Here is a 27702-nt window from a genome sequence, read left to right as displayed (position 1 = left end):
GTTAAAGGCTGATGGTGACTGCTTCATAGTTGTCAGTATCAGTATTCACCAACCTCAAATCTTGCTTATAATCTTTGTAGCAGTAGTATGAACACTCAAGTGGTCATGGCCAAGTGGCCAGTTCACAGTTCAGAAGGTCTTTGGGCATAATAACCTTCATTCATCTGATGAGCATTGCTGAGCCAGCACTGACATCGTTGACTTAGCAATGAGTGTACTTAATGCGATTACTATGCTCTAGTTGGTAATCTTATCCTGCAAAGAGATGTTAAGGATATATCTTAAGACAGTGAAGTTGGAAACTGTCCAGCCTTTCCTCCTGCCTTATAAATTTGTCCAGATCTCATGACTGCAAAGGAATGTGATGAGGACATATGCTTATGAGGGTCACAGTTTGGAGTTCTCAGGCAGTTTGCTATTGTTCCACATTCTCCACACTCAGCGTGAACATAGCAGCTTCATATTTTGTGTTGTGTGTGTTGATTTTAATAGCAGATGACAGATTGCTGGTGATTGAAGAAGTTGTCAAGAACCTAGAATGTCACATCAGTATTAGTAGGTGATGGTATGGCAACATCCTGGACCAAGACATTTGTTTGTTGGAATGGAATGTTAGTGCAGCATTATCAACATAGAGCAACTCTTTGAGTTCTGAGGAAGGGTCACCGGACCCGAAACGTTAACTCTGTTTTCTCCTTCACAGATGCTGCCAGACCTGCTGAGCTTTTCCAGCAACTTTGTTTTTGTTCCTGATTTACAGCATCCGCAGTTCTTTTGGTTTTTATAGAGCAACTCTAATTGTCACACTTTTTTGACTTGAATCTCTGGTGAGTGAGGCTGAATAGCTTTCCATCAGTTCTGGCCTCTTTGTAAACAGCCTCTCTAGATTACCTGAAGGCATAGGACAACAGCAAAGAGAAGATTGTGCCAGAGTGTCAGGGCCAATACTCAACCTTTTTGACCCCACTCTGGATCTTGAAGGAGTCTGATGTGGCCTTGTTCTTAATTGACCTGAACAATCACGTTATCGTGGAAAGAGGAGATCACATTTGAGTGGCTTTGGCTGGCAGCTAATTTTCTTGAGTAACTTTAATAGATGACCTCTGCTTACAAAATGTTGGTAGGAATGCCTTGCAGAACTGTCAGTTTCTCCTGAGATAACAAGGTGTGGAGCTGGATGAACACAGCAGGCCAAGCAGCATCAGAGCAGGAGGAAGGCTGACGTTTCAGGCCTAGACCCGACGTCAGCCTTCCTGCACCTCTGATGCTGCTTGGCCTGCTGTGTTCATCCAGCTCCACACCTTGTTATCTCAGATTCTCCAGCATCTGCAGTTCCCACTACCTCTGCCAGTTTCTCCTACTTGATTTAAGTGGTATAGCATCTGCACCTGGAGTTTTACCCATGGGATGTGAGTCATTTGCTTTGCTAAGTTGCTCTTATGTTAAATATCCACCTCTGCCACGATAGGCAAGCTTTCTATAGTCTCTAGAGTGTCCTCTCTGGAGTCCAACTCAAGGTCATGTTCCGTCATCTCTTCAGCTGTTTATTGTAGTCAGTAATCTCCCATACCTTTGTTTTCAATGGAGCCACTTTCTTTGATGATGGAATCTTGTCTTTTTAATGTCTTCATACATGTCCCTGCCATCCCTTGTGTTGAAGGACATTTGGATGTTCTGACAGTATTGTAACCAGTGGTCATTGATGCATCAAATAACAATCTTTTAGACTTTCCCTCATTCAAGTGGCGCTTAACGTATTCAGAGATTCCTCTCTCATAGCTCATTTGTAATTAACAAGAGCAGATAGTTTGATATCCAGTTCCATCATGGTGCTGTTCGCCTCAAACCAATCAATATTTTTCTCCTCTTGCTTCGTATATGTTAGCAGAACAGTCTTGTAGACGGCCTCCAAAAGAAGGGTCCATTTCATTTTTGGACCTTTTGTGGGAGTGCTGAGTGTCTATTCAATTATCTTGTGGAATCGTTGGTTTTTAATCTGAGTAGACAGTATAGCTGTCATTGATACGAGGGCAGTGTTTCACCTCTGAAAAAGCCTCCAAGGGTTGCATCCTCACTCTAATGTACATCAGAGAGACACATGGATCATAGCTAATGATCTGTGGTGGAAGCAGTGTGTGTTGAGGATCTTGTTCAGAGAGTCGCACCTACTGATGATCAGATTCGCCTAATACTAATGCCCTGGTCTTGGGTGTCTTCAGGATACTTTGTGGAATAATTTTTCCTGAAAGAAGATGTTAGCTACACAAAACTCTTGGTCGCAATGAAGTAGTTTAACTAGTTTCTGTCTGTTGTCATTTATCTTTCTCAAGCCACGATTTCAGGGCGGGAATGCTATGTCTCGTTGTCCATATCCACACTTGTATTACAATTCCCAGTAGGTAAAGATGCCCTGAATTCAGGGATTCTGCACATAATGATGTGAATCTCCTCATAGAACTGAACTCTATTGAGGTTAATTGGCCCCATTTGAATTGCGAGATGGTTGGAAAGAAGCTATTCTAGACCCTTTTTTTTTAAAGAGGGTTGGAGTGGCTTGATGATAGAAAGTAGATTAACAGCAAAGCCTACCCTTTGCTCACATGTTTCCTGTGAATTCTGTTCCTGCCAGATGAATGTGTAATGTTTTTCTTTTGGTGGTCTGCTGTCTGTGAACCTGGTCTCTTGCAGGAATGCTGTATCAATGTTCAGCCTGTCATGTTCACAGCTTTCACACCCGTGTTGTCAACCAGCTGCACACCATACTTTAGTACCCAGCACGTGGTCCTGACTTTCCAGCTTGCTAATCAAGGAGCTGGCATCCTCTTTTGTTTTACCTGCTACAATCAATTCCGTTCATTTGTTGAGCAGAGACTCTTAAGTTCCAAGCACACATTGAAGCAAATGGATCATTGTGGGTCAGTTACTTACCGATCATGGGATACCTATAGCTGACCCATGGGGACATGGTCATCCCTCCCACAATTGGAGACAGCCCATAGCACCAGTTTTCTGTGCCATTTCGGTTGACCTTACTACTAGGAGCTGCCTATTCCTGTGGTGTTTTAGCAAATGCATCATTACTGGAGTGTCATCTTCGGGGCAGAGGCCTGGTCAAAATTTATGGCTACCTGGGCTGTGCAAACATCAAGGTCTTCCTTGAACCTCCTTGGTTGAATCCAGAGAAATATAAAGCACTACTTTGGCACCAGCTTGGTTGAAGGACTTGCAGGAAAGATAGCATGTTTAGACATTTGGTCCACTTTCGGGCTCCACTCTAGATGTTTTTATCAGGACTTACTTCCTTAACCTCTAGTTCTCCCAAAATATCTACAATACAGTGGAACTATTCACTTACAGCTGGAACTTTGGCTTATGAGTGCCAGGGTGTGATTAAATGCCAGTAGATATAAACACAATATCTGGGGGTCAAATTTCCTCCACCCTGTTTAAAAAGGTGAATGTGTGGTGTCTAATGCGTGGGCAAAAATAATTCATGTTTTTCATTTCTGTTGTTAGTTTGCTTCTTGTTTTCAGCCCAGACTTCTAGCTAGCAGCCATGTGGAAAAGAAGCAGCCAATTATTAAGTCCATCAGCAAGCTTTTGGTTAAATCTTCTAGTGATGACATGGAAACTGCTTCCCTCGACTCCCCAGATTAAACCTTAGGAAGACCTCAAAGGAAGTTTAGCCCTTAGCCTTGCAAAATGGCAGTGACATATACCACTGAAGGTTGCAATGGTTCTTAAACTATCTGAGCTATCTAATTATCTTAAAAACTTAAATACTAATATTTTTAGTGAATCTGGTTGAGCAATCCAAGTTAGTTTAAATCAGTGATCTATTGGTACAGGTTGTCCCCAATCAACATTCCTGTATTTACCCCACAGTACTGATTCTTGCATTAATTCTGTAGAGCCAGGCCCCTTCATCACAGCTGCTTTTGCTCCGGTCACTTTCTTGGCTAAAGCTGTATTGGTGTAATTATTCCCATTGTACAATGTAGTTGCCTGGCAGCACAGAGCACATACCTCACTTGATATTCGTTGGTGTTATCCTATATATAGTAATAAAAATGACATGAGAGACATGAAGTATTGAGGGTCACCCAGAACAACCTCCTTGTAAATGGCTTTAAGCTAGTCAAGGCAAAGGGGTCCTAAAAATAATGAAGTGAATTCACTCTGGTTAGCAAATGAAATTTTACAAATTATCAAAGCAAAGAGAACAGAAAATTAATTTTAGTAAAATGAGTTTGAATATTAATGTGAACCGACTTAAGTCGGCAGACAACTAATCATAGAGTCCTCAGAGACCAAACCTTCTGCTTGATATTCTTTGCACAGTGCTCTTTGTCCATACTATTTGTAGTACTCCAGTTCTATAAGCATTAAAGACAGTGATGTTACCTTGTTAATACTAGTTGAAACCGGAAATCGTTCACATAGTTATACTATTAAAAATATAAATTAAAACTGATCAAATCAGCACCAGAATTGCCCTCCATTCAGAAATGTTTTAAGGTTTCATTAGCAACCTTACTAAATTGCATTTTTATGTTATATCCTTACTTTAGCTTCAATGCCAAAAACTAATTACAGTAGTCCATACAGAGTTATATTTTGCAATTTTTAAACAACATTTTTACAATTGGCTGTTCAAGTTAAAAATCTACTAGTCATTTGTGTGATAATAAATCTGGTACTTAATCTTTGATGCACAGACAGATTCTTTGCTGTTTAGACGGGTTAGTTGATTAACATGTTGCTTAGTGAAGAATTGAGTTCTAATTTTCAACTGTCATCTATATTAATTGATCTTTTTCTGAATGTGAGAGATTGTAACCATTTTGATTGAGCGGCCGATCCAATGCCTGGCTAACGTTTAAAATGTTAACAAGTCACCCTAAGGATGCAGTGCTTATTGCAGACCATTAATTTCCACAGATGAGACACAAGGGGTTTGTTGGAGATGAACAACAGCAATGAGTAATTTTAAAAAAAAGGACTTCTGCAACTGGATTATTTTGAACTGCTAGTAGGTATATTTCTGCAAGTCAGAAGAACTAGATCATGTGTTTTTTTTTATTTGATGACAGGGTTAAAGTTGGATCAACAGTTTGACTGACAGCCATTTTCAGGACCTGAAACAGGTTCTATAGGACGGTGGCCACATAAAGCTCATACATTTTATTTTTTAAGGTGCCTTTATGTTTATAAATGGCCTAATTTCATTTGTTTTATTGATAACTGCCCCAGTTTTTCTTGGCTGTTTGTAGCTTCTGTCGCATTCACAAAGCCTGCCTCTGTTCAGCACTGGCCAAAAATGTAAATTAAGGAGAGTAGTAATGATTGACCAGTAAAGCAGCACTTCCCTGAATCTGGTATTCCAGTCTGAAAGTGATAAATTGTCCACTGATAATTATGCCATTTCAACCTTTAGATGCTGAATGAACAGCAGTGTTCCAGCAAATTTCTTGTTTGACCAAAAAAGCATTCTGTTCTCATGGTATTTTCCTCAGTTGTTTTGACCCTGGACATTCTTGACGTCTCAACTCCACCATAAAATCCCATTGTCACATATGTATTTCTGTTTTATAGTATTATTTTTCTGAAGGTCCTCAGTGGCACTGCATATTTGGATTCAAGTTTTTCAATTTAAAAAAAAAACTTGGTTCAGGTTTTTCTTCAGCCTTTTACTCTGCTGTCCGTCTATTTCTATAATATTTTAAAATAAATTACTTTTTCCCACGTCTTCTGAACTGGTGACAGGAAAACCAGTCGTGGGTATCCTGTTAACTGGTCACCTCCTTCCCTTTGGTTTCAAGCTTCTGAGTAAGTGGTATATAAATGCTGATATTTTCAGCAAACTTGACATTTGGCTTGAGATCAGAAGACCAAATAGAAAGGTGTCACCCTTGTGCCTGAGGCTAACAATTCCTCAGATTACCTTGCACGGAGTTAGCTTTAGCAACGCAGATTAACTAGACAGTTGCAGGCTATATTATTTGGAAGTTTCATATGTCTGAAGTCTGGCTTCCATTAGAAAATTAAGTTAAATCCAGATGAAGCATAAAAAATTCTTATTCTTTTAAGTCCTGTACTTCAATACATATTAAACACAGGTGTTTGTAGTTATTTTTAATATAAAACACCATTTTTTTTCCAATGGATTGATTGTGGCTGCTAGTCAAATCAAAAGGAATTTGACTTGTAGAATGCAGCACTCAATATTTTTCTATCTAAGTGTTGCTGTTATCAGCTGTTAATTTCCCTGAGTATTTCAAACATATTTTGAAACATAACGGTAGCCGTTAGTGTTTAGCTTAATGCAGAAGTGATTTTAAAATAGCGGGTTTTTTTGTTATTTTAGTAATTCAGTAGAGCACATAAATTGTGTAACATGACTCTAAGTAGGATGAGACAGGTTACTTCAGTCTGAGAAAAATGACAAACAGCTATGATAAAATGAAAGGTGCAGAGTGGTCAGAGAGACATTTTCCTGCGAGAAGAATAAACCGCAGTCTGAGTTACAGGATTGTGTTCTTTGTACATTCAGACTAGTGATCGTCACTTTTATACTTTGTCACATGGTTCCTGCAATTCTCAAAGCCTAAGCTTGGGATTGGTAATAGATCAGGTTGAGAATTGGATTGAGGATGCAGATATTTATACTGTGTAATTAAATGTTTTGTAAAGCGTTCGATGGTTTCATTGTGGGACTAGGAACAAAATTTCATTGACTTTTTTCCTGTATGTCAAAATAAACACAATTAGGGAAAAATATAGCTTCTTTAAAATTAATAAATTAATAAGAAAAGTTCTCTTTATCTGTTGTTCTTAACACCAACACAAAAAGTTCCCAATGTGTCATCCTGTTGCATATTAAATGATCCATTGCAGCAAGTGTATAATGAGTATTTTATTAGATTAATTATCAATGGAACATGGAAACCCCTTGTGTCTGATTCTGTGAACGGACATGCATTAAAACTGCAACTATACTAACGCAATGAAGGTGACTAGCAAAGCAACAAATTTCATATTTTCTGAATAAGGAATGAACCAAAGCAAAAATGATGCTTTTTATCAATGCAGCAATGACAGTGGTAAGATGTTGTGTATGTAAAGCTTTTCAGAGTATTCCTGGACTTTATGGTGGAGGAAGACAGAACAAATGATCTGAGCCTGATGATGGGAGCGGTTGACTGATTTTGTTTACAATACTGTTTCTGTTAAACTCCAGCTATTTAAGTTGAAGATTTCCAATTTATTACAATGCAGAGGCAGTACTGCAACTTACCCACAACATCTATATCATAAAATTTTCAATTTGAGTATGTTTTAATCTTAAATGTTCTGGATTCTTATTCTGTGCTTAATCAGTTTAGGAAAATATTGAAGTGAAGTTTCCTTAGTTAAAAATCTTGATTTTTTTCAGTGAAATTTGATAATTGAGTGTGATTAAAAGAAGCAAGTGAAAATAATTTTTATGTTTAAAATGCTTTCCAAATTTTCATTACTGTATTTGTGGATTTAAGGCCAGTTTGCCCTTTCACAAATTTTCCCACAGCCAGTCAGTAAATCATTAATATTTTAAACAGAAGAGATGGTCTTCCTTTTTATGAGAAAATAAGATATCAAAAGGCCACTATCTAAACTCCATTCTTTTATTTCTTAAGTGTATAATGAAAAATCTTACAGATTCCATACTCCACCACTAGGAACATAATTTATTGTTTGCTCACTAATGCACAATACCCTATTGAATCACTTGGCTATTGTTCCCTCACTGCCAGATTGAAACTTTATAACATCTCCCAACCTGCCTTGATTTCCTTTTATGGAAGTTTTTCATTTTGGTAGACTATAATTGGATGCACTTTCAGGTTAGGGTTAGGGCCGCATTTAATCTGTCGTTGTCAGGTTTACTCCTTTGGGTTAGTGCCATATATTGTTTATCTGAAAAAAGTACTGCAACATTCCTATTACTTTACCTTATTGTAGGTTAAGGGTCTGACTGGCTACAATGCTGGTGCACCAGAGATGTCAACAATTCTGTTTTATCTTTTTGCTTTGATTTTAAATTTAGGAAGTTTTAAAAAAAAAAATCTTCCCTCCAGCTCCAATTAGTTTTCAAGACTAAAATTGTGGAGACCTAAGAAGTTTAGTTTGTGACTACAACACCCAGTCTTCCACTTGCTGATTTGACTTTATTCCATGTGCCAACTGAACTGAATATTTGTTCAATTCCAGTAGAAGAAACTTCTTCAGGAGAAGTGAATATTCTGTTCACTTTAGCATCACGTGTATGTACATTTGTGCAAGTATTAAATAGATGTCAACAGAAGAATAATTTATTCAATAAGTACTTTTTATGAGATCCACATGGAGAGGAGATTAGTGGGAGGTGAAAGTACCAGCTCTAGAAGAAGCTGAAACTATATTTCAAACAATATACTCTGACAGAACTTTTCCTTATAGAAGTTTAATATAGATATTGATTAAAGATACTCTGAGGAATTTGGTTGAATGCTTCTGAACTACATGTACCCTCTATTCAAATTCAAAATTTAAATTACCTAGAACCTTCTGGGTGATGGGCAGTCATCTCTGCATTGTGAATTTATCTGCAGAGAGATGTTCCAAATGAAAATATGTTCGCAATTGTAGGGGGATTATGTATGCAGGATGAAAATTTAGAATTGACTTAATGTGTTTCTTTCTGATCCACTGATCAGAAATATAGTATAACTATTGTGCTGATGTTTAAACAGAAGCAGAGTTCAGTCAACTGCCTCGTGTGAAACAAAAGTTCCTCTTCAAACCCCTCATCAGGCTCAAATGTTGTAGCTGTCACTAACAAATTTCTGCTTCTGTCATTTCAGCCGCCTCTGAGAGCGGATAATGACCAGTCCAGGACTGGCTTCTCAGATCTCTCCCTTCATCCCGACCCGGACACCACACTCCGGGTTACAGCGGTCACCGATGGGCCGTTGACAGACTGTGCTGCTCATCCTCCTCCTTCTGGATTAACATTTCCCAGTGAAACTGAAACTGGGTCAACAGGAAGGAATAGTGATGGTCCCTCAGCCCTGAAAAACTCAGAACAAGCATTCAGGACAGAGTTTAATTTAATATATGCCTGTTCACCTTTGAACTCCAATCTCCGAGACCTCACTCCAACACACAGGCTAGAGGGACCATACAGAGGACTGGAGAACAGAGCCAATTACATCAATGACAGGAAGTCTTCACAGTCTGAGCGAGGGTTTGGAGAAACTGTGTATATGAGTCCATCCGGGGATTCTTGCTTTAACAGGCAAAACCAAGGACTTTTATCTGAGACATTGCAAGGAGCCATGTCCCCTCAAGCAGACCGGCAGCCTCTGTATTTTGAGGGAAACACACAGATGCAGCAAAATCCACCACAGAAGAAGAAGGCAAGTATCCCAAATCATTGTATCTGTTGATTATTCTGCTAAAATACCATGGGATTGCAGCTCACATCTGAGAATTGTTTTGGGGACGGTATTTTTGAACTCATTATAGTAGCCATTTCAACACTGGATTTGAGAGACTCTCATGTGTCCAAGGGTTAAAAAGTGCAGACTAAATAATTTGAAAAATAGTTATTGCGTTTAGGTAAGAGATCTTTTTTGGAGGCCCAAAGATTGTGAGAAGGAGACTGACTGAACAAAAGAGTTTCAAAGTTTTGAGGTACTGAGAAAAACAAGTAAATTGAAGTTTTCGAGAAGATTTGTAGCTTGGGTTGTGGATGAGGTTGTAGTCATGCTCGCCGAGCTGGTGGGTTTGGACGCAAACGTTGCATCACCCTGCTAGGTAACATGGTCAGCGCGCCTCCTGTGAAGCATCAGTATTCTGTCCCACTTGTTATTTATATGCCTCAGTTTGCTGGGGTGGTTGGTATTTATTTCCAGTTTTGTTTCTCCTGTGGTTTGTACACAGGGTCTAATTCAATGTGTTTGTTGATGGAGTTCCAGTCGGAATACCAGGCCTCTAAGAAGTCCCTGGTGTGTCTCTGTTTGGCTTGTGCGATTATTGATGTGTTGTCCCAGTCGAATTCGTGTCCCTCGTTGTCCTTGTATAGCAAGGCAAGTGAGAACTGGTCGTGTATCTTGGTGGCTAGTTGGTGTTCCGTATTGTCAGTTTTCTTCCAGTGTAGCCTATTTAGTGTTTCTCACAGTCCTTGCATGGTATTTTGTATATTACACTGGTTTTGCTGGTTTTGGGTTTGGGATCCTTGACGTTTATCAGTAGCTGTCGTAGGGTGATTGTCGGTTTGTGGGCTACTCTGATACCTACGAGTCTGAATTGTCTTGTGGTCATCTCTGAAATGTCCTTGATGTATGGTAGGGTGATCAGTGAGTCTGGTTTTATTGTGTCTTCCTGTTGTGGTCTGTCTCGGCAGTAACCACAACCATACATAAATTCCAATAAATTGGTTAAATATGTTCAGTGGTGGTAGAAGGACAGGGTGTGCTATGTGATGTAAGAATAAACAATAAATCATTAATAGCTCAATGGGTTATTCTGAAATAAGAATTACTACTTTTACAAGTATAGAAAGTAATTAATAATGTTGTCACAAATGTTGTGTACTTTCCCAAGAATGAAGAATTTTCTTCGTATTTTACAGCATTTGAGTACTTAAGTTAAGAAATGAACTATTGCTGGTAAATGCTGTGATCTTAAAAATATGATGAAATCCCTACAGTCATCCATTCATCTAACAGGAACTACTTGCCATTCCAGTGGCTGAAAGACTGTTCTGAAAGCGCCCTGTAAAGCAGGAGAGAGGAATGTGGAATGCTTCTCCAACTGAACCCTTCCCTGGCCACACGAAATAAATATGTTGTTGGTGCTGATTTTGGCTCTTTCGAGGAGAGGAAATTGTCAGGCTGCATAAAATTTAGGACTCCTTCCTACCCAAACAGTGTTTTGAATCACCCATTGGAAATTACCCAAATTCTATTTCAAAATGTCTTTATTGCTTGCTTCTGACAAGTTTGCCTGCTGGGCCTATTTCCAACTAACAACAACAGAAACTGCTGGAAAAACTTAGCAGGTTTAGCAACATCAGTTCTGAAGAAGGGTGACTGGACACCAAACATTAACTCTGCTTTCTCTCCACAGATGCTGCCAGACCTGCTAGGTTTTTCCAGCAGTTTCTGTTTTTGTTTCCGATTTCCAGCATCCACAGTTCTTTGGTTTTTATATTTCCAGCTCAACTTGGCCATCAGACAAGAGATACAAGTAGACTGGAAAAGATATAACAAAGGGCAACAAAATATGTTCCAAGTTTAAAAGAGATTCACTGCAAAGAAGGATAATTTGAATTTTGTGGTATGGCACCAAAATACTGAGGAAGGGATGTGGAGAGAGTCGTACAACTTTTTTTTAACATTTAGTAAATATTTAAAGATAGATATGTATATTTATAATGCATTTCAAAGTAAATGAAATAGCACTGAGATGTTAGAAATTTATATGCAGATACAAGGAGAACTTGCTTGTAGTGGGAACAATGGGGCAAATGGTTCCCACCTTTGCTATAATTTCTCTGATTCTGTGGTAAAACGTACAACTAGATCAATACAGCACAAGAACAGGCCCTTCGGGCCACTATGTCTGTGCCATCTATGATGCTGTTCTAAACTGATCCTATCTGCCTGCACATGGCCCATATCCCTTTGTTCACTGCCGGTTCATGTGTCTGTTTAAATGTCTCTTAAACATTATTATCATATCCGCTTCTATGATTTCTCCAGCATCGCTTTCCATGCACCTACCATCCTCTGTGTAAAAAAACAAAGTTGCCTTGCACATCTCCTTTCCCTCTCTCAATTTAAACCTACGGTACAAGTCTTCAATTGCATTGTCGCAGCATAAATATGACAATAATTACATCAATAATGAATAGGAGAATTCATCGATGAACTCATTATTTTGTAAACAATGAAAAATGAGATTGGTCTTACTCAGCATAAATGGAATTTCTTTTGCATCCAAATACTAAATAGCATATTTTCTATCATTTATCATTTTTCTGTTGTATTAGTTTAAACCTAGAGAAACAATGCTCATTTTGAGATTCTTAATCTAATACTTACTACCCACCTGGAAAATACTCACACATAAAATTTCCCACATATTTTGGTAATATTTTATAAATTCAATAAATTTTTTTTAAAATCAGAGCTGATTCCTTTTATCTGCATTACTAAGAAAAATGCAACTGCGATGCACTATACATCGCTTCTTTGTCAATTAAGTAACTCCAAAATGAGCATTGTTTCTTTAGGTTTAAACTAATACAACAGAAAAATGATAAATGATAGAAAATATGCCAGACAACTGGTTTAACAGGCAACAAAGACATTAACTGTCAACATATGCTTGCTGTCACTTGTCCTAGTTTTCCAATTTCATAGCTGTCTGTGCACAAGATAAAGCAAGAACATTGTGATTTTAATTATTTAAGAAGTCGATTTTAAGAACAGGACCAATGATCTGATAAGCTACTATATTCTTCCAAGTAAAGTAAAAGAAGTGTAAGTATTGAGGTTGTTCAAAATTTAGTTGTATGTGTTTAGGGGGAGGTTTTGATATTAGAGAGAGGAGCATTAATGGAGTAATCTTGTATTGCCCTGGCTTTTTAATGTTCTTGTAGCCATTGGCCACTGGCCATTGCCAGTGCTACTAATGACTTTATATTGACTAATGCACAAGTGTGGTCTGACATGACTCCCATTGATTTTCTTTTTCCATTTCTGCAGGGAAAATATTTGACAGTCTAAATTGAAATCTGTAATTTCATCCTTGTTAAAAAGTTGAAACTTAAATCCATGCTTCACTTGGTTCTGCTCAGGATGTAGGAAATCATACTTTTCAAGGAGCTGTGGCTTTTATGGTATGCACAAGGAAAATTGATTTGTGCTTACAATGATGTCTTGTGCCTTGTCATAGAATTGTCAAATTATTTCATATTTGCACTGTTTAAAGTGCAGAAACTGTTATGCTGGCAAGCGGGGCAAGATCTTGAAAATAGATGTATAATCAGCTAATCTGTTACTGATGGTAGTGTCTGAAGGAAGAATGTTGGGGAAGATACCTCTGAATAGTGCCATTGAATCTTCAATGTATCTGCAGCAGCATCATGAACAGCTGGGAACCTTGATTTGAAAGTTCACCCAATGAATGACATCTCTGACAATGCTCCAGTATCTTGGCACTGTACTGAATATCAGCTTTGATTATTCCTGGAATAGGGCTTGAAATTCTCACTACCACTGCATAGCCTTCTGATTAAAAATGAGTGCTCTGGTTTGGCCACGATGACAAAACTTGGGATTTAGAATCATGATTGTGATGCTTTACTGATGTGTATTAGAAACGTATCATTTCCCAGAGAGTTAAGATGTTACTCCACTAATGGTTGAGATGTACTTTGCTGTCCAAGCATGCCAATTGCCCCTGCCTGAAGACATTTTATACAGTTTACCATCAAAGTGGAGGAAGGGATTCTTGGGTCTCATTTTGTTTTTCTTTTCAAGGTGTCGTTGCTGGAGTATCGAAAACGACAGCAGGAGGCAAGAGAAAGTAAATCAGACAGCCTAAGCTCAGACCCTTCCAAGATGTCCAGCACTGTGGGCACACCAACAAGACGAAGTAGTGACGGCTCTTGTGCACAAACAGCAGCCAATGGTGACTCCAATGCTATGTCTCGGTCATCACATAGATCATCATCACCCCCAAGTGGTTTTTCATCACCTGTGCACCCCTCAATGCCTCAGATTGAAGAGATCAGTCCAACAGATTCTGGTAGTAGCAAGAATGCTGCAGCTAGCAACAAAAACCGTGACAGCATGAGCACGAGGTGGTGAGTACACTTGTTAACTAATGCCAGTGTTATTGCCTTGAAAGTGCAGTGTAGATCACCCAGAGTGATATTTGGGCTCTGAAAGACGCAAGGTAAGAATGCAAAAACTAGAGTTGTAATAGCTGGCATTTAGAAAATTCAGGGTTAGTTGGACTGAAGTTTCAAGATATCAAGGGAACAAAAAGAATATGTAGAAGGAAACTATTTCATTTGGTTGAGAAATAATATAACACAGGGGCATTCTCTAAATTAAAGCCAGACATTTCAGGAATTAAAATAGAAAGCATCTCTACAATGTGCTGAAAGTTTGGAATTGCAATTGATGCTAAATTACTTAATTTTAATTTTAAATCTGGGATTGGTGGATTTTTGGTAACTAAAAGTATTCGGGGATATGAGTCCAAAGAAAGTATGTGGAATTGGATCACAGATCAACCATGATTTCATTGAGTGTCAGAATAGACTTGAGGGGCCTACTCTTTTCCTATGCTCCTAAAATAAGTTTGATATAATGTAAAATATATGCTGTGTAAAGAAGTGCCAGCAATGTAATTGTTTTAGTCAATGTTTTCAATCCAAACACTGCCACAAGCATAGTTGGGTTCTAGTCCTCAGTATCCCTGGGCCGGGGGTGTCTAAGCATGTGCTTTAAGAGGCTGTTGACTTTTAGAGTGATGTTCTTCCACTACTGAGGTACTGTAACTTTTTTTTACATCTGTACATTATGGACTATGCAATGCAGCTCTCCAGCGTTTTATCTAAGACCTCTCTGTTCACATGCTTCATTCTAGCCTGATGTCGTCTTTCAATCTGGCCTGCAGATGTTAGAGTAATATCATCGGTTACGTGTTACTTGCATGCTTAATTATCCTATAGTGATCATATATATTTCCAGATGCTCATTACTCAGTCATTCCGTTTGTAGAATATCTTACTTCATAGTCGTGAATTGTAGTTCCACCTCTAACAAGGTTAATTTGGTTAAGTAGATTAGCATTGTCTATTCAGTGAAGATTTAGTATAAAGGTTTTCTTTTCTTCCTGTGCTCTGAGTCACCCAATCCAAGAATAATCACCACAACATGCATAAATACTTTTGGCAGAGGAAAGGGATCATGTTAACAGATTTTCAAGCAGTGGACAGGAAGATGAAAGTTATCTGGCAAAGAAGCATTTTTTTAAATTGAATTTTTCCTTTTATGTTTCAGGATGGTTCCTACCTCAGTAGAGCGATTGCGAGAGAACCCAGGCATGTTGGAACGTGTTCTGAGGCGAGCGGAAATGGGAAGTATGAAACGATCTGGAGATGATAGAAGTACGCTGGACCGTGTTCTACGGAGGATAGAAACTAGTACAGCGGACTGTTGCAGGGAGAAGGATACAGGTGTGAAATTACTAATGATTCAAGTTCATGTTCTGTAATTCCAATATTTATTTTGCTTTGAATGTGGAAATTCGTTCTACTCCAGTGTTCAAGTGCATTGGACTGCACCTTTTTAATTGTACATTTGAATATTTTATAGAATCATAGAAGCCCAACAGTATGGAAGCGGGCCATTCACCCGTTGTGTCCACACTGACCCTCCAAAGAGCATCCCACCCAGACCTAGCCCCCAAGCCTACCCCTGTAATCCAGCATTCACCATGGCTAATCCACCTTGCCTGCGCCTAGACACTATGGGCAATTTTAGCATAGCCAATCCACCCGCATATCTCTGGACTGTGGCAGGAAACCGGAGCACAAGGAGGAAATTCATGCAGACACAAGGTGGAATTGAATGCCAGGTCCCTGGGGCTGTGAGGCAGCAGTGCTAACCACTGTGCCGCCCCTAAGTCATTGCTAAGTTATAGATTTTTTTTTTTCCCTCAAAAAACACACACAAATCATGTCAGCATTATCCTTGACATTCATACATCCATCTGTATGTACATTTGATTATTTGAATTAGGAGCAGAAGTGGACCATTTGGCCATTCAAACCATTCAATAAGATCTGAATTCCATATTCTCATATACCCCCAATAACTGTTGACACCTTTGCCTGACAAGAATCTATCTACCTCTACCTTAAAATTATCCAGTAACTCTGCTTCCTTAAGCAGAGTTCCAAAGTAGCAATATTTCTGAGAGAAAAAGAATTCCCCTTATTTTTGTCCTAAAGGGCAAACCCTAATTTTAAAATAGTGCCTCCTAATGCTGGACTCATCTATAAGAGCCAGCACCCTTTCCACAGCCACCGTGTAACACCATTCAGAATTTTACAAACTTCAGTCATATCGCCCTCGCTGTACTAAACTCCAGTGGAAATAAGCCCAACCTATCCAAATTTTCTTTAGAAGACAGCCCATTCATTCTAGGTATCAAGTATCTTGCATCCTCCTCTGAACTGCCTCCAATGCATTCACATCCTTCTTAAATAAGGAAAGCAAAATTGCACATAATATTTGAGATATGGTCTCACTTTCGTCTTGTGTAACAAGCATAACATCCTTACTTTGATGTTCAATTTCTTGTAATAAATGTTAGCATCCCATTAGCTTTCTGATTACATGCTTTACCTGCGTACTAACATTTTATGACTCATGCACAAGAACACCTAGATCTTTCTACACCTCAGAAGTATGCACTTAAAAAATACTCTGCTCTTTTTATTCTTTCTGCCAAAGTGAACTTCACATTTTTCGACATTATACTTGATCTGCCACGTTTTTGCCTACTTAATTAACCTTTGCATCTTAACATTTTGCATCCTTTTTACGTCATCTTCGTAACGTAATTTTTTACCTATCTTTGTGCCATCTGAAAATTTAGCCACTCTGCCTTCAAGTCCTTTATCTAAATCATTGATATAAATTGAAAAAACATTTGGGCATATCACAGACCACTGCAGAACCCTCCTTGTCACGTGCTGTCAGTCTAAAGAATGCCCATTTACGCGTATTGTGTTTTCTGCCTGCCAGCCAGCTAATCTTCTGGCCATGCTAGTGTGTTACCTCCTGTGCTATGAACACCCACTTTGCACAATAACCTTTTACGTGGAACTTTGTCAAGTGTCTTCAAGAATTCCAAGGACAGTATATCAATGGGCTGCCCTTTATCCACAATGCATGGTCCGCTTATTAGGTTCGTCTTTATCTGCTAATATTTAGTTTCTGAAAGCTCAGGGATGTTATGACCTGAAGTTATGCGCTTTGGCTGAGATAGATTCTTGATCAGTAGAGGAATCAAAGATGATGGGGAAAGGCCAAGAAAGTGGGAGTGAGGAATGACGATCAGCCATGATCCTGTTGAATGGCAGAGCAGGTTTGAGAGAGTGGCTACTTTTGATCCTATTTCTTATGGTCTTACAAGAGTCTGATGGTGATATTCCCTCCTGTCCCTGTCCAAAGTGACAGTAGAAACCAGTGTTACCATAGTGCCCAAAGAACTGCACAAGAAAGCATGGACTGAAAGCAGAATTAGGTAATTTGGCCCATCAAGTCTGCTCCGCCATTCAAACATAGCTGATTTACTTCTCAACCCCATTCTCCTGCCTTTTCCTGGTGACCCTTGATCCCCTTATCAATCAAGAACCTATCTATCTTTTGTCTAAAAAGCACTCAATGATTTGGCCCTCAAAGCCTCGTATGGCAATGAGTTCTATCTCTGGCTGAAGAAATTCCTCATTGCCTTAAGTTCTAAAGGGACATCCTTTCACTCTGAGCCTGTGCCCTTCGGTCCAAGTTTCTCCTAGTGGAAATATCTTTCCCATGTCAACTCTATCCACGCCTCTTAGTATTCTGTAAGTTTCAATGAGGTCCGCCTCCTTCATCCTTCTAAACTGCAAGTACAGACCCAGAGTCCTCAACATGAGAGTGGGGGGGGCATTTGGGAAATAGTGATCATAATATAACAAGGTTTGATATTAAGTTGAAAAACGATAAAAAATCAGTCAATGATTAAGATTACAAACTGGAAAAGGACATATTTTATGGGTCTAAAAGTGAACTGGAGCAGGTTGATTGGAAATCCATTTTGGCGGATAAAATGAGTAGATGAGAGAAATGGCAAATTTCAGAAGAGAGATGAATAGGGTGCAAGCTAGGTACATACCCATGATAGGTAAATATGGCGTATCCAAAGCTAGACTATCCTGGATGACTAAGGATATTGATGAGAAAATAAGGAAGAAAGAAGAGGCGTACCAGAATGCAATAGCAATAGGACTCAGGAAGAGTATCTCAAATGCTGGAGAGGCTAAGGCTGGAATAAGGAAAGCTAAGAGGACACGTGAGGAAAAGACAGTAGGATGCACTAAAACAAACAGTAAAATGTTCTTCAAACATTTTAATAGTGAAGGATAGAGTGGGGTAAGCTGCTCACTGAAGTATGGCCAAAGTACTAAATGAGTTCGTTGCTTCTGTCTTTACTAAATTAAGAAATGGTGACAGTAGCTTGGTTGAAAGGTGAGTGTTGAGCAACTGAGCAGTATAGTGATAGATAAAGAAGAAGTGCTAAAAAGGCTGGCAGCACTCCAGGTAGAAATGTTGCTAGGCGTGGTTGGAATGCATCCTAGATTGTTGAGAGAGGTAAGGGATCAGATTGTAGAGCTATTGACAGAAATTTCCAGACCTTTCTGAACGCAAGATTAGTCCAGGAGACTGGAAGTTTGCGAATGTGACACCATTGTTTAAGAAAGGGATAAAAGATAATCGAGGAAACTACAGACTTGACGTCAATAGTGGGAAAACTGATGGGGACCGTAGTACGGAGAAGGTAAATGTACGCTTCAAGAAAAATACATTAATAGTAGATAGTGAGCATGGCTTTGTCAAAGACATATGGAACTGAGTTCTTTGAGGTATCACAGCCTGTGGATGAGGGTAGCGCTGTCAATGTTGTATTTTTGGACTTTCAAAAAGCAATTGATACAGAGCCACATGACAGATTGGCCAGCAAATTCAAAATGTTTGGGATTGATGGGTCCTTGGCAGCGTGGATTAAAAGGTGGCTAAAAGATAAGAAACAAAGGGTAGGTATAGCTGGGCATTTCTCAGATTGGAGACAAGTTGTGAGGGGTGTTCAGGATCGGTTTTAGGACTGATATTTTTCTGATATTTGAAAGACTTGGAGACAGGTGTTGAGGGCAGTACTCTAAATTTGCAGATGATACGAAGCTAGAGAGAATAGTGAATTGTGAGGATCATGCTGAATGACTTCAGACGGACATTGACGAGTTGGACAAATGGGCAGAACCCTGGCAGATGAACTTCAATGCAGAAAAATGAGAGCTAATGTATTTTGGTAGAAGAAACCCTGAGAAATACAGGATCAATGGGACAACTTTGAGGGGAATTTAGGAGCAGCGAGTCCTTGGTGTTCACGTGCATAATTCCCTGAAGGTGGCCAGGCAAGTTGAAGGCTTATGGGATCCTTGGGTTTACAAATAGAGGCATAGAGTTTAAAAGCAAGGAAATGATGCAACATCTCTGCAAATCCTTGGTCAGAACACTGTTGGAATATTGTGTTCAGTTCTGGGCACCTTATTCGAGGAAGGATGTTAAAGCCCTCAAGAGAGTGCAAAGGAGTTTTACTAGAGTGATATCACCAATGAGGGATTTTAGATACAAGGAAAGATTAGAGAAATTGGGCTTATTCTCCTTATAGCAGAGAAGATTAAGAGGTGACCTTACCGTGGTGTTTGAAATTATGAGCAATTTTGACAGGATAAAGAAAGATATTCTGTTTCCGCTATTCGATATGTTAGTAATGAGGGGTCACAATTTCAAGATTGTCAGCAAGGGAGCTAGGAATGAGATGAGAAATTTCTTTACTCAGTTGTTTGGGCTTGGAATGTGCTGACAGGGAGAATGATGGAGGCAGATTTCATAGGAAGTTTTGGAAGAGAGCCGGGTAAGTATTTGAAATTGATGAATTTAGAGGGCTACAAAGGTGCAGCTGTAGAGTGGAACTTGTCGAGTAGTTTTTTTGGGAGACGGTGCAGAAACAATAGGTTGACTGGCCTCCTTCTGTACAGTAAAATTCTATGATTCTGTATGACAAGCTTTTCATCCCAGGGTCATTCTTGTAAACCTCCCCTGGATCTCCAAGGCCAGCCCATCCTACCTTCGATATGGAGCCTAAAACTGCTCACAATAGCCCAAATGAGGTCTGACCAGAGCCTCATACAGCATCGGCAGTACATCCCTGCTCATGCGTTCTAGCCCTGTTGGAATGAATGCTAACATTGTATTTGCCTTCTTAACTTGCAACTGAACCTGGACTAGGACTGCCAAGGCCCTTTGTGCTTCAGATTTCCAAAGCCTTTCCCCAGAAAATAATTTACACCTCTTTTTCCTGCCAAAGTGCATAAACTCACACTTCCCCACATTGCCTCAAATGTCCTTATAGAATACATTTAGCTATGATAGCAATTAGATATTAACTTGCATATTTTCAATTGGAAGAAACAGCAGAATTGTTGGTCCTTGTTTTTTGCAGCCAATGTGACATTTCTGTTATTGCTGCCTTTTCAGATTCCACAAATGGAGATGAACAGGAGACACATGGCCTAGCACGCACCAAGATTTCTCCAATTCATAGTCCCCAGAGATATGGTCACAGTCCTTCCAGATATAATCATCAGGTAAATAAGTATTTCAATATTCTTATAAATTCTAATTCTTATAAATTGTATCTTGAAACAGAAAGGTTGTCAGAACAGAGAGAGGCTTTTCAGTCTGTTGTGTCTGCTGGTCCATTATTAATTCTACTGCTCTTATCCTTTCTGATGCTCTGTAACACTCTGCTTCAAATACTTGTCTGGTTTTCAGTCAGGTGTCTAAAAGGGCTACTGTTGTCCTAATTAAATTTTCCATTAATACCACTCTCCTATTCTTGTGGTCTTGTGTGTCTCATGTACCCTTTTTCCCAGTATTGCTTAAGATAACAATCTGCTGAATCTACCTATAAAGTGTTTTTCACTTTATACAGGTGCAGGGGAGGCCTCTTATTTCTGTACAATTTCAGTAATTTGGGTCTTCCCATATCTGTAACTTGTATCTCCTTCTGCTGTTCTTGTAATGACTCACTGTTTCTTTATCTCCCTGATTCTTCGCTAAACACAGTCAGCAGACTATGATCCAAAAATGTCTCTTATTTAGTGCTGCAGAGTCTGATGGTTGTTCTTCATGCATAAGTTCTCTTAGCAGACTCAATTTCCTTAAGCTTGCACGTGTGCTCCCTTAGACACACTGAAGCCTGGTTTCCATGGCCCTTGGTGATGGTATTCATTGCTGACCAAAAGAAAGCTGCCCACAAAGCTCCAGTGAACTTTGTAACATTAATTTTCCCTTTCCTGACATTAATTTTGCTCTGACACCAAATCAGCATCAGTGATGGCATCAAGTAGGGTAGAGTATTCCCAGCAACCCTAGAAATAAAAGATACTGAAATTATTGGTATTTTAATTTCATTCGTTCACGTGATATTGGTGTCATTGGCTTGGCCATCATTTGTTACCCATCTCCAATTGCCCAGAGACCTTTTAAAAACAACCAAATTGCTGTGGATTTGGAGTCACATATAGGCCAGACCATGTACAGGTGGCAGATTTCCTTACCTAAAGGAGTGAACCTGTTGAGTTTTTACCACAATCAACCGTGGTTATGTGATTATCATAAGGCTAGATGCTTCTTTCAGATTTGTTTTTAATTGAATTCAAATGTCACTATTAGCCATGATGATATTCAAACTCATGTTCCCAGACCATTAGCCTGGTGCTCTGGATTACTAGTCCAGTGACATTAGCAGTACACCACCACCTCCTGGGATTAAAGTGGAAGTTAAAGAATAAACTTCAATCAAGTTTTAGAATAATGACACAAAAAAGATTTTTAATTGGGAAATTGGCAATCACAAATAAAAACTAGTTTGTTGAGGGCAGCAGTGCCGTTCATCATCATTTATGAACTTAGTGCACTGTTTAAAAACCTGGGTACACTTTTACGATCAAAATGTCATTTCTCAAAGGTTGTTACAGCCAAATTAATAGTGTAAAAGGACAAATTATTGTCAATTTGGTGAATCCTACTTCTTTGCAGTTAGGTGGGGGAGTGGCTTCAGTCACTCTGAGGAAGAGTAGGAGCTTTGACAGCAACTGTGAATTTCATATTCAGCTGCGTTTAATGTGCAAACATCATAAATTTTGTCATGGTTACTGCCACAAAATACAACCCTGAGGATCTATGATAATCCATGTAATTTACTCCACACAGATTATAGTGATTTTTTTTTACAGTTCCACCCCTCTGTATATAGCTAATTAAGACTTTGGTAGCATTTGCTGAAACTTCCATTATCAAATAATTCTTGCAAGAGTCGAAGTTTTGCTTACTGAGCTTCATACATGTTTCACTTATGGAATGAGTCATTCATTTGGCCTTAAAGCTTCAGAGTCTAGACTAAATGTTTCTTTCGTACCAGTTTTAGAAATAGATAGCAACTTCGCTTAAAGATCACGCTAATCTTTTAGCGAAGTGTAAACACTTTTTAACTTTACTACAATTAAGTTTTTCTGAAAATCGGAATGTAGGCTATTACATGATTCAATCACATTGTTATTATTCACAATCCAAGAGATGAGAGCAGGAGACGACTATGGCTCATTTAGCCTACTCTGCCAATCAATACAATCACAGCTGATCTTGGACTTCAACTTCAACTTCACTTTCCTATGCACTCCCCTTATCCCATGATTTTATCGAGACTAAAGATCTGCCTTTCTCAGCCTTAAATATGTTCAACAAGAGAGGCCAGGAGTGTGCCATTTGGCCCATCAAGCCTGCTCCACCTTTCAAGATGATGACTGTTCTGGTTGTAGTCTCAGCCCCACTTTCTCCTCTGCATCCCATAAACTCGGGTTTGACTGTCAAAAGTCTATCTCAGCCTTGAATAAATTTCAAAGAACAGCCTCCAGTACCTTCTGGGAAGAAAATTCTCAAGTTACCTCCTGAGAGAAAATTCTCCTCATCTCTGTCTTGAAACCTCTTATACATAAACTCCTAGTGTCTCCTAGTTTTAGTGTTCCCTACAAGAGGAAACATCCTGTAGGTATCCCACCCCTACCATCGCCCAGGATCTTGAAAGTTTCAATAAGATCTTATGTCGTTCTTTGAAACTCAAATGTGTATAGGCCTATCCGGCTGAACCTTTCTTCATAAGATAAGCCTTTCATCCCAGGAATAAGTTGAATGAACCTTCTCCGAAGTGCTTCTAAAGCAGTTATATATTTTTCAGATTGGAGAACAAAACTGTTCAGGTTACTCTAGAAGTGGTCTCACCGAGGTCGTGTACAGTTGCAGCAAAGCATCCCTAATTTTGTTTTCCATTTTCCTCGCAATAAATAACAATGGCATGCTAACTTCACGTGATTCATAACCAGATCCCTCTGTACCACTGAGTGCTGCAATCTTTCCCCATTTAAATAGTATGCTGCTTTTCTATCCTTTTGGAAAAATTCACATTTGCCCATGTCGTACTCCATCTGTTTTTGCCCACTCACGTAATCTGTCAACATCCCTAAACAACTTACTTCCCTACTTACCGAAGTGTCATCAGCAAATTTAGCTGCCATACATTGTTAATCCATCTAGATCACTGGTATACATTGTACATTGTTGCAGAATCAGCACTAATCCCTGTGGCACTCTACAAGATGTAGTTTCCAAACTTGAAAAAGACCAGTTTATCGCTACTGTCTGCTATCTGTTAGCTAATCAATCCTTTGTCTTTGTTATTATGTTATTCCATGTACCATATGCTCTTAAGTTGTGCAGCAACCTTTGTTAAATGCTTTTTTGGAGATCCAAGTACACCACATCTGTGAATGTGGCTTTATCAACAAAACTCCAATAGATTAGTTGAACACAATTTCCCTTTCACAAAACCATCTTGATTCTGCCTTGCAATTTTCTAAGTATCTCTTTCTCCCTGTGCATCATTTCCCATCTGCACTAAATTCCTGTGTTACCATTCATTGTACTCAAACCTCATTGTTATCTCTCTGTGCTATAGACATTCTTGAAGCACAGATCAATAAATTGCATTGAGAGTCATTACTCCATTTGTTCTCTCTCTGCCCAATAGTTTCAGCCTTTAGATTCTTGGTAGCATGAACAACCCTTGTACAGTTCTGAAAATCAATGTTTATAATAACCCATCTTAATCTACTGTGGCTAGGATTTTGAATTGAAAAATTAGTGAAATGAAGCATCCAGTTAGTGTACAAAGTAATGTGTATTTGAGAAAATACTTTTAATATTCTGGCTTTTCTCAAAGCAGTGAGTTTCGTTATTGTCAGCTGAGTTGGCTAAGTAATGTGGGAAATAAAACTATTTGTGTAAAGAAAGAGTTCTGATACACTGTTTTGATGGGCCTGATAAGGGTGTTCCCATGAAATTAATTGTGGTGCTTCTATAAGTTATTGAGGTGGCTAACAAATCTAAATTCGTTATTTTTGGTGTTGATGTTTTAAAATAGCCATTCAAATGTGACGTATAAATATATGGTATCCATCATTCCGTGATAGGATAAATCTAAACAAAAGATATGGGCGGTTAATGTGACAATTCAAGTGAATGCACTTTGGAAATCTATGTTTTTCAGTTATATATGGAATAGAATGTTGTTTCATTTTAAAATTACGTATTATGCAATGAATGGATTTTGATCAGCTTCTACAGGCGCAGTCTGAAGGACACCCTTCTGAACACCACGTACTTCCACAACAAAATGTATCCCCCTACAGAACGCATGGCTCCTCGAGTGTTTCCATGGCTCATACACAAGGACTCATCTATAGATCTTCATCCCACACACCAGGGCAGAGTGGATCCCAGAATCAACTAGATTCCAATCTCACGACAGCTCCTCTCTCCGCTCTCTACTCAAGTCCTGTCCATTCAGCATCTGTTGATACCTCTGTAGTCCAGTATGTAGGGAATTCTGGGTTCTACAGTGGTCAACAGCATTCTGGGAGTGTTTTGCATCCATTGAATAGCACTCAACAAAAGACTAATTCTGGAAGTACATCTTCTACAGCTGCTACCCCACTACAAAGCACCACAAAAACTATAACAACTGACTCCACTCTTACCCCAACCCTGAGCGCCATAAACTCCACTGTTTCACAGACTGCGAGGTCATCACAATCTGGTTCATGGACCTTAGGCTCAGCAAATTCGGGGCAAGCACTTCACTCTGGAGCGAAGATTACCACAGCGTCAAGTTCTCAGCACTACCGAAATACTGGAATAACCCAGTACCAACCTCCACCGGTCCAAGGTGCAAATGTAAGAACACAATCAAGCACCTACTAGACTATTGCAGCCACGATCATGTTGGAGATGTTTACCTGGATGCATAACTCATCTGTGTGTATCTTTATAGGCCACCAGCATATGTACCTTTTGTGGCATAAACAACTTTAAAGTATGGACCTCATGTTCTGGAGATTGTTGGGCCTAAACCAGCATTTACTAGAACCCCCTTCATATTGTACAAAAATAAAAGTAAGAGTTAAGAATTGTGTACCTATTGGTAAGGTACATTTTAAGCTTATAATTCAGATAAATATTGTTTAGGCTTTTTTCCTCCGGTTTATTTTAAATAAACTAGTCATGTGCAGTAAAACTTTTTTTAATTAAAAAAAGAAAGCATTTGTAGCGTCTGAAATTAAGGCACAAGGGAAGGGGTGATAGGGTGGGGAGAGTTTCTGTAGACAACCATTCCATGTGCCAGCTTCTCACATGCATACTGTAATATCCTGGAGTAGAAGATTTTATTTATCTAATTTTATATATAACCATTCTAGGCTAGCTATTACCTTACCCAGACAGCGGAATTTAATCCATGGTGCTGCAGAATTTTTATTTTACACCTGATGCTGTGAGTCCCCTGGTGTTGAGGCGCGGGAGTGGAAAAATTGTTGAATTTCCGTGACTGTTACAATCACAAGTCTTTTTTTTATTTGAAATCTTAAATTCAGGTGTTTGTTCAACTGAAGAGTGGGAGTGGTCTCAATTTTGAAAGATGTAACATGTGACAAATACAAGTTTAAACAAGTGATGCAGTCTTGCTGCATATTGTATAATGAGAGTTTAATACTGTTCTTTTATTCAGAACACTCTGTATATACCACAACTACTTGTTATCCTCAGAGGATTTAGTTGCCTGTCTTTACATTATGTACATTGATTTTTTTTGTGTATAATTTCTCTGCACCTTTTATTCTCTTTATTTTCTTTTTGTTCGACAACAGCTTTCAATCTCTCATTGGGCGTCTCCGTGTGCAGTCTTTTTTTTCGATGTGCGATGTGCATGAGGCGAGTTTGTTCCTGAATGTAGCTGTTGACTGAGTTGCACATCATTTACAATCAAGGAGAAATTTTAAAAAGTGAAAAATAAAACGGGAGCCTTGCTTTCTAAACATGTACAGTCAACCCCTCCTGTGGAGTGTACAAAAATAAAACAGTTCATTTCTGCACAATTCATCTCTCCATAGTTTTATGTATTTATGTCTGTACATGGTACTTTATTGCCTGAGAGCATAGCTGAAAATAGAAACTCTACATGTGGCCCTGTTCATGTAAACTTTAAACCTATCACTTTATTGCATCCTGATGTCATTCTGATCTTTTCTTGGATTATTATGAATATGTCTGTTGCATTCTCCACACTTGAAATACATACTGCACACAGTATAATGCATGCTGTACATAATTGCTTGTCCAAATGAACATCTGCAGTCAACTTAGAAGGTGGAGAACTTTCTTTTTGAAAAAAGTATTTGCCCATTGCCATTTTTTAATATCAAAACCTAATGTCAGCGATGCTTTGGCTGGGATGTGTTTTATAGGTTAGACAGAATTGTTACTGTAGTTTAACAGTTTAAACATGAAATTTGAACTAAACATGGGAAAGTTTTGTCCAGTAATAATACTTATTATTGTTCTTCATGTCCAGCCAGCTTTGCAGACTTCATGCTCTCTTCATTTGTGTCTAATGTTTTATGTCTTTATCACAGTGAAAATCACTCAAGATGTTACACGGTTAGTTATCTGATCTGTGTTAAAACAGCCGGTACATCACAAGTCTTTCCAGGCTTATATTTAAATTTTTTTGGTTAGAGAATTAAAGGGAATATGAGTTTCCTTTATTGAAAGAACGTAAACTTACTGGATACCCTGTCGACTGTATTTTTTAAAACCTTGTGAATCTCTATTTAATAATTTCATTTTAGTTGTTAAATCTTAAAATGGTGAAACATTTTCCATACATATCCTTTAAGATAGAAAGTTGTTGTCATGCCATGCTTCGGGGTGAATCAAATAGGGGGCAAATTTAAAAATTACATGCCTTTTCACTAAGTTAGAGTCATGGAGTCACACAACATGGAAACAGACCCTTTGGTCCTACTTGTCCAGCTGACCAAGTTCCCAAACAAAACTAGTCCCACTTGCTTGCATTTGGCTCCTATCCCTCCAGACCTTTTCTATTGATGTACCTGTCAAAATGTCTTTTAAATGTTGTATCTGTACCTATCACTCTGAGAAATCTCCATTTCTGTTGTGTATGAAACATTGGTCTGAATTTCCTGATGGCCAAACAATTGTTATTCCAGTGTAGATAGGAGTTCTGCATGGGAGCCCAATAGATTCCCTGTTGTTGCAGACTGCCAAGAAATTGCCCAGGAAATTGAAGATTCTGCTAAAACACCCTACCGCTGGTACCTCCTGAAAGTCTCCATTTAAATCGGAATTCAGAAGA

General features: G+C 38.8%; 1 protein-coding gene across 2 annotated transcripts in view; it reads left to right on the top strand.

Annotated features, from left to right (window-relative positions):
• LOC125485129 (histone-lysine N-methyltransferase SETD5-like) overlaps positions 1-26422 on the top strand; it is a 40470-nt gene extending 14048 nt beyond the window's left edge. For both annotated transcript variants that reach the window (XM_048606445.1, XM_048606444.1), the window contains 5 exons: positions 8883-9437; positions 13572-13897; positions 15105-15280; positions 20412-20521; positions 24609-26422. In XM_048606445.1, the coding sequence (XP_048462402.1) occupies positions 8883-9437; positions 13572-13897; positions 15105-15280; positions 20412-20521; positions 24609-25253 (1812 nt within the window). In that variant the 3' untranslated portion in view covers positions 25254-26422. The remainder of the gene's footprint in view (positions 1-8882; positions 9438-13571; positions 13898-15104; positions 15281-20411; positions 20522-24608) is intronic.
• The last annotated feature ends 1280 nt before the right edge of the window (positions 26423-27702 follow it).

The sequence above is a fragment of the Rhincodon typus genome, chromosome 16, assembly GCF_021869965.1.
Source record: "Rhincodon typus isolate 14 chromosome 16, sRhiTyp1.1, whole genome shotgun sequence".
In the NCBI taxonomy this organism is placed as follows: Eukaryota; Metazoa; Chordata; class Chondrichthyes; order Orectolobiformes; family Rhincodontidae; genus Rhincodon; species Rhincodon typus.
The sequence above is the reverse complement of the archived record's forward strand: the minus strand, read 5'-3'. Positions and strand labels throughout refer to the sequence as shown.